The sequence below is a fragment of the Meleagris gallopavo genome, chromosome 3 (genome assembly GCF_905368555.1).
Source record: "Meleagris gallopavo chromosome 3, MGAL_WU_HG_1.1, whole genome shotgun sequence".
Lineage (NCBI taxonomy): Eukaryota > Metazoa > Chordata > Aves > Galliformes > Phasianidae > Meleagris > Meleagris gallopavo.
The window spans coordinates 57,752,317-57,767,172 of NC_139406.1; the positions used below are offsets into that span (position 1 = coordinate 57,752,317).

General features: G+C 38.0%; 1 protein-coding gene across 3 annotated transcripts in view; it reads right to left on the bottom strand.

The window, feature by feature from the left end:
• TOX (thymocyte selection associated high mobility group box) overlaps positions 1-14,856 on the bottom strand; it is a 221,473-nt gene that overhangs the window by 100,931 nt on the left and 105,686 nt on the right. For all 3 annotated transcript variants that reach the window (XM_085221160.1, XM_085221159.1, XM_085221161.1), the window contains one exon: positions 6,509-6,574. In XM_085221160.1, the coding sequence (XP_085077286.1) occupies positions 6,509-6,574 (66 nt within the window). The remainder of the gene's footprint in view (positions 1-6,508; positions 6,575-14,856) is intronic.

Sequence of the window (14,856 nt, forward strand, 5' to 3'; positions counted from 1 at the left end):
ATGTGATCTCGATTTTGCAGATCCATGCTAATGATTTTTGAAGGCTGGAAAGAGACTGTTGTTTATCCACCTGTAATTATGGGTATGTTTGCCTAGAATCCTTAGGGAAAAGATTTTGCCCTCTTTAGTGTTTTTATAACATGTGTTATAGAATCAGCTTTAACTGAAAGAGGCATTAAGTAAAAACATGGTTTAATTAAGTAATGGATTTTTCAGAGATAAGTAGGGTCATTTCTTTTTGTGGTTGGAGTACAAGTCCAATACAGAATGACTTGACTAAAATCAATTTTAGTAAAGGAGAATGAAGCTAAACTATGTCTTTTTTGTAAACTTTGAAAAAAAATTTAAACACAGATCAACAGGCTACAATTTTAACATTTTTTATAAAATTTGATGCACTTGATCACAAAAAGACATAAAGATAAAACTCTATCTGTGAATACATACACACTGCATGTGCACACATTTTGTGTTAACACTAATGACAATCATACATGATTTTATAATACATATATGCACACACACACAGCGTTGTTAATACAACTGCTAAAGTACTGTTAGCAGGGACACAATACTTTCCAGACTCTAACCTGATCTCAAGTGCATATTAAGAGATCACATTCTACACAAGAGGGAAAGAGTCACCTTTCCCTTGCTACTGGTTCGGGAAAGGGTCACCTTTCTCTTCAACCATTCATTCGGAATATGAAAGTGATGCCTGTTGGTTTTCTTTCCCTGAACCAATTTAAATTTACATCCCAATATTTTGGAAAGTGGCTCCTATAGCCTATTTCAGAGAAATGGAGGAGCAGGAAGTAGACACCCTTCTGTCGTTATTGTACTTTTGGAAATACAAGATAGTGGACCAGGAAAAGAGGTGGATATGATCTACAAGAGCACTGAACTGCAGCCAACCAGCATACTGATCAAGTGGTCTTGGCCTCTCAGAGTTGAGAAGCCTTTCTACTAACGAGAAAAGAAAGGTTTCCCAAATTTTGGGTAGGATTGCCCTGCACTCCAGAGCAGTGTGTACACATCAGCATTACTCTGACCATGAGAACTGAGCTGTATCTTCTTGGGAACACACACAGATTTTGCACTGGGCTTCGCAGTATGAAGTTGACGGCTGCAATGACAGCAACTTAATAGCGAAGAAATATCACTACTGGACAAAGAGACCAAGTACTAGCCTATCTTTTGGAAAAACTGCACTGCAACAAAAGAGGGAGGAGTGGTCAGCAGGGTGAGGGAGATGGTTGTCCTTCCCAGTTCTGCCCTTATAAGGCCCCATCTGGAGTACTGCATCCAGGCCTGGGGTCCCACAGCATAGGAAGAATGTGGAGCTGTTGCAGTGGTCCAGGGGAGGGCCACGAGGATGATCAGAGGGCTGGAGCACCCTTCCTGTGAAGACAGGCTGAAGGAACTGGGCTTGTTCAGCCCTGAGAAGGATCCAGGGAGACTTGTTACAGTCTTCCAGTACTTGAGAGGAACTTATGAGCAAGAAGTAGACCAATTTTTTTTACATGGTTTGATAGTGATAGGACAAAGGGACTAGTTTCAAACTAACATAAGAGAGATTTAGGTTAGATGTCAGGAGGAAATTCTTTACTCAGAAGGCGATGTGGCACTGGCACAGGCTGCCCAAAGAAGCTGTGGGTGCCCCATGCCCCATCTTTGGAGGTGCTCAAGCCAGGTTGGATGCAGCCTTGGGCAGCTGAGCTGGTGGGTGGCAGCCATGTACACACTATGCTTGGGTATTGGAACTAGGTGATCTTTAAGATCCCTTTCAACCCAAGATAATGTATGATTCTATGATTCTGTGAAAGGAACAACAGAAAACAAAAAAGGATATCTACTGTATAGCATTTATCCATTCATATGAGTAATAGCTAATCCAATAAGTAATTAGGGTATAAATATGAAATAGGAAGTAAGGGATAAAATTACAGTTGTGCATATGGCAACAAAACGCAGAGGAACACTTTCCTAATAAAGTGAATAATCTCTCAGTTGTCATTCTATCCAATTTTACCCTGGAGCTGTACAGGATGAAACAGTTTTGACATCATTAGTGCCCACTATGCTAAAGGATATGTATATATATCATACATAGGTCTCTCTGTGATATCTTTGGGAGGGAGGAAAATACCTTCTCTGTGGAAAGAGTATTACCCTTCTGCCTCAGGTAGCTCATGTTTTTCAATAAGGGCAATTGAGATACTACCCCATATCACTGGTTCCAGGTCAGTTCCTCTCCCTTCCCTTTGGATCACATCTAAACATTTATCAATCCTAAGGAAGCCTTAAAAGAGCGCCGAGGCTCTGTACAAGAGTCTTGAATTATGTTATATATTGTGACCAGGAATAAATGTAAAATAAACAGCATAATTTTATTCTGCATTGTACAAGACCCACAAATTACAGGAGGAGAAATTACATGAAGAACAATTCATCTTCAAGATTCCAATTATAGGTGTGAGGAGAAAACAATATATTTGTGAGAATTTGAAATGCAGAGCAGTTGGCATAGCTTTATTTTAAAATGATAAATATTTTCAGATTGAAGTGCAATTAGTAGTGAAAATGTCATGTAGTTTTACACTATATTTTTGTTAATATGGTTGGCATAACTCATTTAGGAGATGCCTGCAGTGCAGAGTCCTGTGCTACATATATCATAACAAAAATACAGTACTTACACGTATATATAAAATGTACACAGAGACAACATTGCCAAACAGCCTTTTGGGACAGTCTAAAAGAATATCATTAATTTTTACTGTATACTTACACTTCTGGCTCAGCTCCAGCATTGCCTTTCTGTAAAAATCATTTCAAGTATAGAATTATGCTATTTGCTTGCAGCAACATCACACGAACAGTAGTGAGCCATATGTTGCTACTTAGCAACTTAGTCTATAAGTCCCAAAGCATGTACTGATTTGAAAATTGAACAGAAATGATAATTGTTGAGGGATGCTGTGAGGCAGCTTGTCTTGGATTACCAAGCTATGCAGATGTTTGATGCTACATAGCAAAAGGAGCAAAACTCTTTTTCCTGTCCAATGGCTGAGCTTTTATTTATGTTAGCCTAAAGGCAATACATTGATTAAAACCCTTAAAATAATAGAAGGTGATGTTTTTCTGGATGTAAATACTTTGCAGTAAGCAAAAAGAACTGAAGTGCAAGGTTAGCTTTTTTGGAGCAATTGCAACATTCCTGATGTCTAAATTTCATTTCATTCTACAACACACTTCATCTTATAGCCTCCAGATCTCTTGAAATGCTAGATTCTAGGAGAAGTGATAAGGCTTAGAAAGGCAAAACAGGCAAAGCTTACTTCTTAAGGTTAGATTCAAAGAAAGGAGGTGAGTATGTCAGCGTGTACCAAGACTCCAAAAATTCTGCCTCTACAGTCACGTAATCCTGAAGAGTACTTAAAGGAAATTCCTTGCTCTCTGATGCTCTGTATCACGACCCACTCTGCCAACATACCTCCCAAATAAGCTGGGTCACTCTCTGAAATCAGAAAACGAAGTTCACACCTGACCCAGTCATCATGATCATAGCTTAAATAAAAGTTTCTGATACAGCCATGCCTCTCCCAACATGGGATTCATATTTTTGTTAACAGATGTGCATCCACGGAGAGAAGTAGAGAACTGAATTCACTTATTCTGACTGGTTTCTGTTCCTCACCTCTGACCTCTCAAGGGAACATCTGAGTTATTGGGGATGGGAGGAAGCTTGCACTCCTCTCCCTGAAGTCATGCAACTTCAAAGCTCATGAGCACAGCTGGAAAATGGAAACTGAAAACTCTATGGATTAAGTGACTAGAGCTTTATCTGGGAGAGAAAATCTTCTCATCTCTTCTTACAGGACTAGAGTTTTTCTACATTCAGTAACAATGAGAGGAAAATGAGCAAATAGATCTGAAAACATAAGAGATCGGGATATACAGTCATATTTCCTTCTTCCTCATCTTATCCTGTAACACACTCAGTCTTGCATGCTTCATTTTCACAGGAGTGAATATTTTACTCTTCCTGCAAAATAACCCATCTTTAACAGCCAGCTGGTTACTGAAATGGCGGCCAGTTCACCAATTTTGGGTGACCACTGAATGTTTACACCTGAGATAGGAACTACACCACATTATAGTGATCAGTGAAGACCTATCCAATAATGTCAACAAAGAATTGCTCAATTCCTTAAAGGAATTACCACCAGTTATCTGCATCAGGAACAGGTTTGGGAAAGTTTCTCATGCAGTTTGTTACCTAAACAAGAGAGAATCAGGATTTCCAACAGCCACCCTTTTTTCTGCTCCTACTATGAGGGGTTTTTAATATTAAGTTATTATTACAGGCTTAAAAAATCCACTGCAGTGGTGTAAGATGTCTGCAGCATTAGGAGAGAGCCACTGTATGAGAAAAGATGGTGCAACAGCCAAAGGCTGATAACTTCCCTCAAATGGGCACTGTGTGTGCCTGGCTGTTGTAGTAGCTCTTTGCCATATGGATCGCTCAGCAAAGGACAGAGAGATCAGACAAGTAACCCAGGGTTTAAATTCAGCCCAGGAGCTGGACACCCAAAAGCTAGGCTTTGCCACAGTGATTTTCTAAGTATACAAGCTCTTTACTGGTTCCAGCCCTTAGTAACTAAACAGTTTTCTAACACCTTTGAATTTGGAAACGTCAGAGCTGATGGACTGTTTTCCTTGAAGACAAAATCATTTGCACTTAAAATATCCAACCTTGGATCTTTAAAGATACCTTAAGAACCCATTGACATCAGCATGTGTTAGATGCATAAATATCTCTATGAATCTGGGCCTTGTTAGCACATGCAGAAACTGCATAAAAGATTAAAACTTATGCTCTTAATTTTTCAATATGCCATTTAAATTATTTAAACTACATGCATACACACAGTACAAAAATATCAACTGAAGAAAAATAATTCTGATGTATAATGTGGATTTGCAATTCTTTGTTCAAAACTATTTAAGATAGATGTAATGATTCTCTGTGAGGTAGCAGCTGCCTTATAACAGCAATCATTCACAGAGTTTGTATTTCTACTGTTTCAAACAAACTCAATTAGCCCTTGCACTTCAAAACCCTTAAGGCATAAATGAGATGATACTATGCTGCTTTAATCTAATAGTAATACTAAAACTTGTCAGTACAGTTCTTGGATTAATGGTTGGAGGAAAATTAATAATATAATTTTTCATTTTTTAATCAAACAATTCTGTTCTAAACTACCTCTGGATCTTGGAGAGTTCTTAGCTGAATAAGCTGAATCATGCACAAATCCTACATGCAAAGTACAGTTGGTCTCTAAAGGTATTTTGACAAAAACTTCAATGGAAGACTAGGAAGCAACATGGTGGAACATTCTGAAGACGGTCTTCCTGACTGAACAGTGCAATTCACCTCATACAGCCTCCTGCTTCCTGAGCCACAAACGCACCTACATACTATGCGCTATGGTTAAGTAGCCTGTCTTGAGTATTTGAAGAACCCCATTTCTTGAGGGTATTTTATCTGCGTGTACTGTCACTTTCCAGAGCTGTTGATTTCTAAATTATGCCCAGCTCATCTACCCACATTTACTTTGCAGCCACACGTATTTCCCACCTAATAAGAGAGCTTCACGTTATCCCTCGGTCCTGTTGGAAAGAGGTATATCACGCTAGCCACTGCTGGGCCTGAGACATCGCATGATCTAGGCCACAAGTTCAATTATTCAGGGTGATTTCTATGACACAGTGTAATCAACCTGCACCACTGTCACCATCATGTACTAACAGAGAATTAACTCTGCATTTTAAGAAATAATTAAAGTCTTTAGATTTATAGAAAACTATAGCAGCTAACAGCTTAAGTGGAAATGGTTTTGAAAGAATTTTAACACATAAAATTCTAGAATTTAGTGTATGGTTCCCCAAAAAGGGGACTAAAAAATATCCATAAATATCTGCATCACATTAAACCTTTTGGGTTGAAAGCTACAGGAGACTGAGTCATTTCCCTAGCCCCATTGCTAACAGTGTAACATTGGCAACGTTCCTTAGCCATACCATTAGTGTTAAAAATGCAGTTCTTCAACTACAACTGGCCTAGGAGTGATAATTAAAGCTATTTGTGACATGTGTAGCTTATAATGATTAACTTGTCTGCAGTCAGATAAACAAATAACATACACCTGTAAAGACTTTATTTCCTGAAGGTAAAACAACTGTTTAGGAAAGATCATGCTGGCAAAACAGCTGCTTGCATTCTGGAGAGGAAACAAGGTAGTATCTTTCAACAAACGCCAACTCTGCTGTTTTATCAACTCTATCTCATTAACTGGAAACAAGGCTTAAATGCTTTGTTTATAAATTATGATTATTCCTGATTGCAGCAGTTACTGATAGTGCCACTCATTTGCAATGCAATTCTTTGAATTTGTTTAATTACAATTTGAAACAAGGCAGAGAAGATTAATTAACCCACCTGGCTGGCTGGCACATAGTCCTGGCTTGGCTCTGTCATACTCATGTACATGTTCTCACCGTCAAACTGCAAAGGAAATAATAGTAAACATTTAGAAAACTTGAATATTTTTCATCAATGACTGAAAAAAAAAAAACAAAACAGTAGCCATAAACCAATATTATAGCCTGGTTTTAGAGACTTCTAATTGCGTGCGTGCATCTTGTCTTTGATGTTCCTGTTGTCATCCTTATTGACCCTGGATGTCAGTGATTTGGAGTAATTAGCGCTCTAGTAATTACAGCTAGCAAGCAAGAAATGAATGGTTCCCTTTCATCTGCAATCTGTTTTAAAACAAAATGGTTCATTTTGTGCACCATGTATACATATTGCTGTTGGTTGTAATGAAGTGCTAAGTGAATTGCACAGTTACTGAGAAAAGGAAGATGAGAATAGAAAACACACTAAAATGCATCTTAATGGATTCCAACTTTAGTTTTGAACAGAACAAGAGTTGAAATTTCAAAACAAATTAAGCCCCCTCATACTGAAATGTTCCCATACCAGAAAGTAGGAAATACATTTCCAGATAGCTTTCAGACATCTGAATGTATGAAACAGTATATCCAGAATGTATAGCTTAAAAGGATAGTTTGCTTGACGTGTGAATAAAATAAGCTTTCATAATTAGAACTGCAAAAATATCCTTCAATAAATGTTAAATACCATTCATGGAAATGCATACAAAGCAATTTCTTGTTCTTTTTCTCCCCTCAACTGCAATTAAAAAGTAACAGAAATGTGATAAAAAGGAAATGATTAAAAACTGAGGGTGTAGGTGGATGAAAACTCTCAGAACTGATGCCTCATCCTGTAATGACACAAAGTATAAACCTAATGATTTCTTACATGATCACTGAATCATTAAGGTTGGATTCTCATCTGGAAAACGTCCCCACAGAACTTCCATCATGGTCACTCAAGTGGCAGTGCCAACAGGGTAACTACAGTGTCAGTGTCCATTCAGAGGTAGGAAAAGTCTTTTTAAACCTTCCAAGTAGAAATGCACAACAGCAGGAATTCCCATCACCAGCCATCAACCACAGATTTCCAGCTGTTACAAGGTCTGTTTGAAATAACTTACACCTGACCCCTTCTGTGAATGTTCAGAGTGACATATTTTGGAAATGAGGCACTATTTTTGATAATGCAGCGGCATTTTCAAAAAATCACCCAAACTGACTGAGCTTCCTTTACTCTACAGTGTGAAGGTGGTAGTGAATTTCCTACGGACACTGCTCATTCCATCCTGAGCTTTTCAGGATATTCTACTTGCAAGGTGACTAAGTCAAACTGTAGTTTTGGCAGATAGTTCCACAAGTTTGCTGAAGCAGCTGTAAAGGTTTCAGCTTCCAGCTGTTCATTCTCTTCTGCCAGAGGCTACAAGCCTTGTAACAGCAACCATAAGAATGAATACGTCCCAGCTGTTAGCACAGCAGACAATGGTCTGCCCTTCCTGGACAGTAACTTAATAGGTAGTCACAGCTTATCTGACAGAATCCCAGTATCCATGGAGGGAAAGGATGATGTTACAGACACAGATCTGCCATAGGAAGTTCAGCATTTCCAAAGTCTGATGAAATAGAGGTAGGTAGATAAGACCTTAAAAACAGGGATTGGTGATCTTTTTATCTTTTTTTTTTTTTTTGTTACATCTACCTATACACCTATTTCTTTCAGTTTCCTCATTCAAGAACATTCTTATTTATTTGCATTCAAAGCAGAATCTTGGAGAGCATTTTCAGGATCTAGATTGGTTGAACAATGGAATAAAATGCTGTTTCTTTAGTGATTTTTTTTTTTTCTGTGCAAATAAATTGAAAGATGAAATTCTGAGAAGGTATTTCACTGCCTGCTATCAGAAACCAAGCACTCCAGTATAAGGCCAGCAGGGACTCAACTCATTCACCTCGTCAGGCAAAAGACTGTCAAGTGTTCTGATCACTGCAATTGGTACTTAGACTCCACAAAGATGCCTGATAGCAAAACATCAGTCTTTCTGACAGTGACATAATGAGATTTAGTGTTAAGAGATGGAAGTTAAAGAAATTCAGTTCTGAAATAAGAAATAAGATCCTATTTTAGATAGTAATTAAGCATATTATCAACAACCAAGTCATAGTTTCTTACAGATTTTTAAATTAACTTTAATATTTTTTTTTTAGAAATATTTATGAGAAATACTATGGACAGACTAGTTAAACTGGCTAGTTATAGTGGTCATATCCGCCTTGGAAACCATGATTCCTGAAGTTTCCCATTTTTAATTTCCCTTGTAAAAATCATATCCTTGCTACTTTGCATTACAAACATTGCCATAACTCATATATGATATACTTGGTTGCAATAATCCTGAAGAAAATTCTTTCTTTGGATGTTTATTGGCTAGATGCAGACCAGGGTTTCTTCAATTAATTTTGTCTTCTGTAACACCTGAGACTTTGACTTGAGAAAAGAATCTTAGTGAAGTATACTGATCTATCAGTATACTAATATTTCCTTCCTTTGGATGTTTGATCATCTGTCTTTCCTTCCAAGCTTACAATCACCAAATCTGCATTCACAGAAAAAATTTAGCTAAAGTCAGTTTTCCACAAACCTTGGAAATTTGCATCATTCCTCGTGTTGTTCTTGGACCACCTTCCTATCTGATCAGTGCCTTGTTACTACCAGTCCTTCAAGCACTGGTAGGATCTTGAACCTCAGCATTTCCTATTGCGTGAGGCCCTCTATTTAGCTCTGAAATTCTTCAGTTCTAATATGGTCTGCAAGCTTGAAGTAACTACGTATCAATGAAAGTGAAAAAAAAAATATCTGTACCTAAAGTTTGACTTCCTAGCCTTTAGTGCCTCAAATGAGAAATGATCTTCTGCAACATTTTGGATCAATTTGTTAGGGTAAATTCTAAAAAAAATATATATTGATGCATAATGTCTGCAAAATCAGGGAGGTCTGTTAATATCTAAAAATTCCCAGAAGTTGTTTGATTTATTACCTAATTTCTACAATATTTGAACATGGAATTTAGTCACTGTACTCTTTAAACTTTGTTAGAAGTTAGAATATTGTATATCAGGTTGTATAGTTTAATAAGAGTTGATGGAAAGTGATTTTTTTGTAGTGTTTTGCAGAATGCATGCTGTATTAGCTGGCACTAACGCTGTCCTCCATATTAGTACGTGTATAACATTTACAGCTATAGTAAACACTATAAATGTAAAAACATTTACAGCACTAGTGCAGTGTGGTGCATCACTCCTTGGTGGTCCTGTAGACAACAGACACAAGCCTGCAAACCAACTGTAAACTTCAAGGACAAAGCATATACATATACATTTTCTACAGCAGGTATTTAGGAACAAGTTCTTAATGTTTACTAGAATGTTTCTAAAATAAGGAAATTATGATTTATGTAAACCTAAATTGTTGGAAAAAAAAAAAAGTTTACTTCAGTACTGAGTTTATTCATCATCTCTATCAAAGAAGTGTGGATTACAGATGACCTCTCCCATCAACCCAATTAGACTTGAAGCCAGCCAGTACTATGGGGGACAGTATAAAAGACTTTTCAAAAAATACATTACAGCAAAAGGAGGTCCAGAAATAACCTTTGTCCATTAGTTGATGAGAATGGTCATCTCACAAGTAGGGGTTAGAGAAAGCAGAGACATTCAGTGCCTTCTTCACCTCTGCTTTCAACATGATGATGCATCCAGGGCATCATGGAGCCCCAAGTTGGAGGACTGTGCAATAATGAAGAACTCCCAGCCATCTCCAAATACGCATGGGATTTGCTGCTCCAACTGATTGCACACAAACTTATGGGGCCCAATGGGATTCAACCCAGGATACTCAAAGAGCTGGCCGATATCATTGAGAGACTGCTCTCAATTATTTTTCAGCAGTTTCAGGAATCTTAGAGGTCCCAGTTGACTGGAAGCTGGCAGATGTCCCAGTTTTCAAAAAAGGCAAGAAAGAAGATCCTGGTAATTATAGGCCTCACTTTGGTGCCTAGCAATATTATGGAAAAGATTATTCTGGGAGTTGTTGAAAAATATCTGAAAAACAATGTAGTCACTGGTAACAGCCAATATGGGTTTGTAACAGGAAAGTCCTGTTTAAAAAATTTAATATCCTTTTATGACAAGATTGCCCACCTAATTGATCAAGAGAAGCCAGTTGATGTAATGTTTTTGGATATCGGTAGAGCTTTCAATACCATTTCTCACAATATCCTTTTGGACAAAACATTGAGCGTATAGCTAGATAAAAAAAATAACGCGATGGGTGAACATCTGTCAGACAGATCAGGCTCCAAGTGTCATAGAACACCAGGCTGGCAACCAGTATCGAGTAGAGTTCTTCCATTTTAGGGCCAGTTCTCTTTAATGATTTTTTTAATGACTTGTTTACAGGATTTGAAGGTAAACCAAGTAAGTCTGGGGATAACACTAAATTGGGAAAAGCTGTTGATTCTGTCAAGGATGGAGGAGCCTTGCTGAGAGATCTTGACAAACTTGAGGACTGGGCAATCACCAACTGCATGCAGTTTCATGAGAGTAAGTGCTAAATTCTGTGCCTAGGATGGGACAGCCCTGGATATATATACAGGGTGGTGGATGAGAGTTTGGAAAACAGCCCTGTGGAAACACATCTGGAGGTTCAGGTTGACAGCAAGTTCAATCTGAGTCAGCAGTGTGCCCCATCAGCCAAAAGGGCCAATGATATCCTGGGGTGTACCAGACCCAGCATTGGCTCCAAGCAGGGAAGAAATGGTCCTACTGTGATTTGTGTGGCCTCACTGAGTGCAAGTTTGGGTGCTGAGTAAGAAGGAAATCGTACTATTAGAGAGTGTTCAAAGGAGGACTACAGAGATGGTGAAGGGTCTGGAGGGCAAGGTGAATGAAGAGTGGTTGAAGTCCCTTGGTTTGTTCAGTCCAGAGCAGAGGAGGCTGAGGGGAGGCCTCGTGGAGGCTGCAGCTCCTCACAGGGAGTGGAGGGGCAGCTCTCAACAGAAATGTCAAGGTCTGCACCAGGAGAGAGTCAGTCTAGGGGTTAGGAAAAAGTTCTACACCAGAGGGTGGTCAGGCATGGAACCTGCTCCCCAGTGCAGTGGTCAAAGCCCCAAGCTACTGGTGTTCAAGACACATTTGGACAATGCTCTCAAAACCTCATATTTTGGCTTTGGTTTTAGATGGTCCAGTGTGGAGCCAGGAGTTGGACTCAGTGACCCTTGTGGGTCCCTTCCAACTCTGGATATTTTATGGTTCTACAGATACATGATAAAAATGTACAAGCCTTCAATAACAAAAAGAAGTTCAGAGATACTGATGCAGTGCACTGTCACTTCCAAGAACACGAGACTAGACCACACTGATACAATAAACCATGAAAAAAAATGCTAACAATTTGATCAACTAAAAAATCCTAAAATTTCTTTATCCCAGGTGCATCAAACTTCCAAAACAAGCCCCTTAACTTCAGAAATTAATGCCTTCTCCAGTGTTGCATTAAGGTTTAGGTTGGATATCAGGAAAAACTTCTATACTGAAAGGGAAATTAAGCACTGGAATAGGCTCCCAAGGGAGGTGGTTGAGCCACCATCCCTGGATGTGTTTAAAAATCATTTGGATGTGGTGCTCAGGGCCATGATTTAGCAGAGGGTTGTTAGAATTAGGGTAGTATGGTTAGGTTGCAATTGGACTTGATGATCTTTAAGGTCTTTTCCAACTTGAGCAAATCTATGATTCTATTATTAAATTATTTTAGCATTCTATATACTGATTTTTAACCTGCAGGCTCTGCAGCACTGCATCTTTTAATTCTCCTCCAGGACAGCTTAAGTCATAAGATCCCCACCTCGTACCATATTGAGACAGCAGTTCAAGTAGCCTATCCAAGTAGAAAGTGAATCAACAGATCAGCAGATGTAAGCCAAAGACACCTCCAATCACGCCTCCAAAATCATCTTATTTTAATCATCCCAGGTCTACAAGAACCTTGTATATCCTAAACTTCCCTACCACTCACTGTGCTTGATCTCAAGCAAATAAACTGCACAAATGTCACTTAACCTGGATGATTCATTCAAACAAGAGATGAAATACAAAGAAAGGCAGTTAAATGAACTGTCTTTTGTGAACCTATGTATGATATATGTATACATATATATATATATATATATGTATACATATATCATATGACACTTCATCTAAAGCTTTCCAATCTGTCTCCAAGAACATTCAGTATCATTAAGGGCAGACTTCAAAATCTTTCATTTTAATCTATTAAAAGTGAATGCTAATACAATATTCTGATGTGTGATAATAAATACTCTTGACAACATTTCTTTTCATATTAAAGTGTAACTGCATGAGAAGTTTGGGTGAGAGTAAACTAAGAATATGACTGCATTTTAATATGAAAATATACATAACTGGGAGCTGTTTTTAATGCATATTCAGAATTCATCATATTAAGTAAGTATTAGAAATAAAATATATAGGCAACATTTCACATGGTCATTAAGAAATCTCCAGAGAGTAACCATATTTAAGACAATTTGGCAAGACATTTAGCAAGCAACATGCGCAAAACATCCAAGCACTGCTATAAAACTCCATTTATTCATGTACGTTAGAAACTTACATAAACAATGCCTGACTCTTACTGATGCAAGAGCTATGACAGAGTTCAGCAAATGTCCAGATTGCTTTATCAAACATAGCCAAGGTCCCAAAGTTGGCTTTGGTCCCCCATGAGCATGGCATAGCATCAGTTGCACAATGGCAGGAAACCTGTTTTCATCCCCCACTTACGTTGCAGGCAAATCTGCCAGCATTTATTTATAATGATGATTACGAAGTAACAAGCCTGCAAAGATTGTATTTTTCACTCTTTATGTATGACTATGTAACAAAGTTATTATAAGTAGGCTGCATATAATCAAACAAAGAAGAAAACTTAAAGAATATTATTGATTATTCACTTTGTCTTCATTGCAAGGGTTATCTGTGCTATCTGGATTACAGGGAAAATTAATTCCCCCTCCTCTTTTTTATCACTGCATCCTTGCTACCTCACACTTCTTTGCTGTTGTTGGGAGAATCTACAAGGGTTTATTTTATTATTCCTTTTCATCCATACTTACCATTTTCTGAGGAAACTGCCAATTTGCTTCTCTTTGTACACATAGCTATATATGCCCTAAGCTCTGCAGGTATAGTTACACTACTTAAGGTTAAAAAAGAAAATCAACCGCATGTTTCTTTGCCTCAGTGCTGACCTAAGCTTCTCCTAGTTTATATCGGAAAGCAGCACAATGTGATAGTACTACAACTTGTCCAGCTGTAGTGTAGACATGGAAGCATGATGAACACTAGTGGATATGGCTTTTCAAACCAAAATAAACTTGTGGATGGGCTGAGGGGAAGCATTGAGCGACAGCATTTCATGCACAGGTTGTATCTCAGCAGAAATACTCTGAAATAAAGGATGAGAAACAAGAAGAGAAATCATCTGATTGGTGGAGGGTGCTGTATATAATAAGTTCAGCTGCTGTGTAAAGACACATGGACCAGACATCATAGTTTCTTTGAAGGATCTTAACAATCTTCAAAACCTGTGTTATTAGTTGTAATCTGAATACAAAGTTCTATCACCCTAGATTGGAACTAGAAACAAGATTTAATTTTAAACTTCAGCCAAACTCTTTAATTATAGCTCACCTCGCTCTAACAGTCCTCCAATAATTTGTTAGTATATTTTAGAAAAATGTCAGAAGAACACTGTAGAAAAAGATCATTCATTTCTAGTTATTCAGTGAGTTTAGCTTTTACAGCTTATAGATACCATTTGTAACTAACATGATCTAGAAGCACTAATCCTGAAAAAGCTTTAAAACTAGGCAATTTTGTACATTTTAAACCAAATAACAAGAGTAAACTGTCACAGGTGGCTCAATGACATACAGAATGTTTTATTTTACTCAGAGATACTGAAATGCGACAAAAATAATGATGGGATGCAACATAAATCAACAAATGACCACACTAAAGAAACAGCCAATCTTGTTATGAACTATCAAACAAAATGGAGATGCCTTGTAAACAGTGCTGCATGATAGAAATCCTCTTCTTCCACGCAGTTTGGGAGAGTAGTATATCTGTATTAAATTGAAACTGTTTTGTCTCCTGAACTCCATTTTGTATTCTGTACTGAACACATGTTTAAATTTGCCCAAGACAGGTTACAGTAATGTATTCCAGACAGGCAACCTTTCCAGGAAAGGGGCTTGACACCTTGCTGAA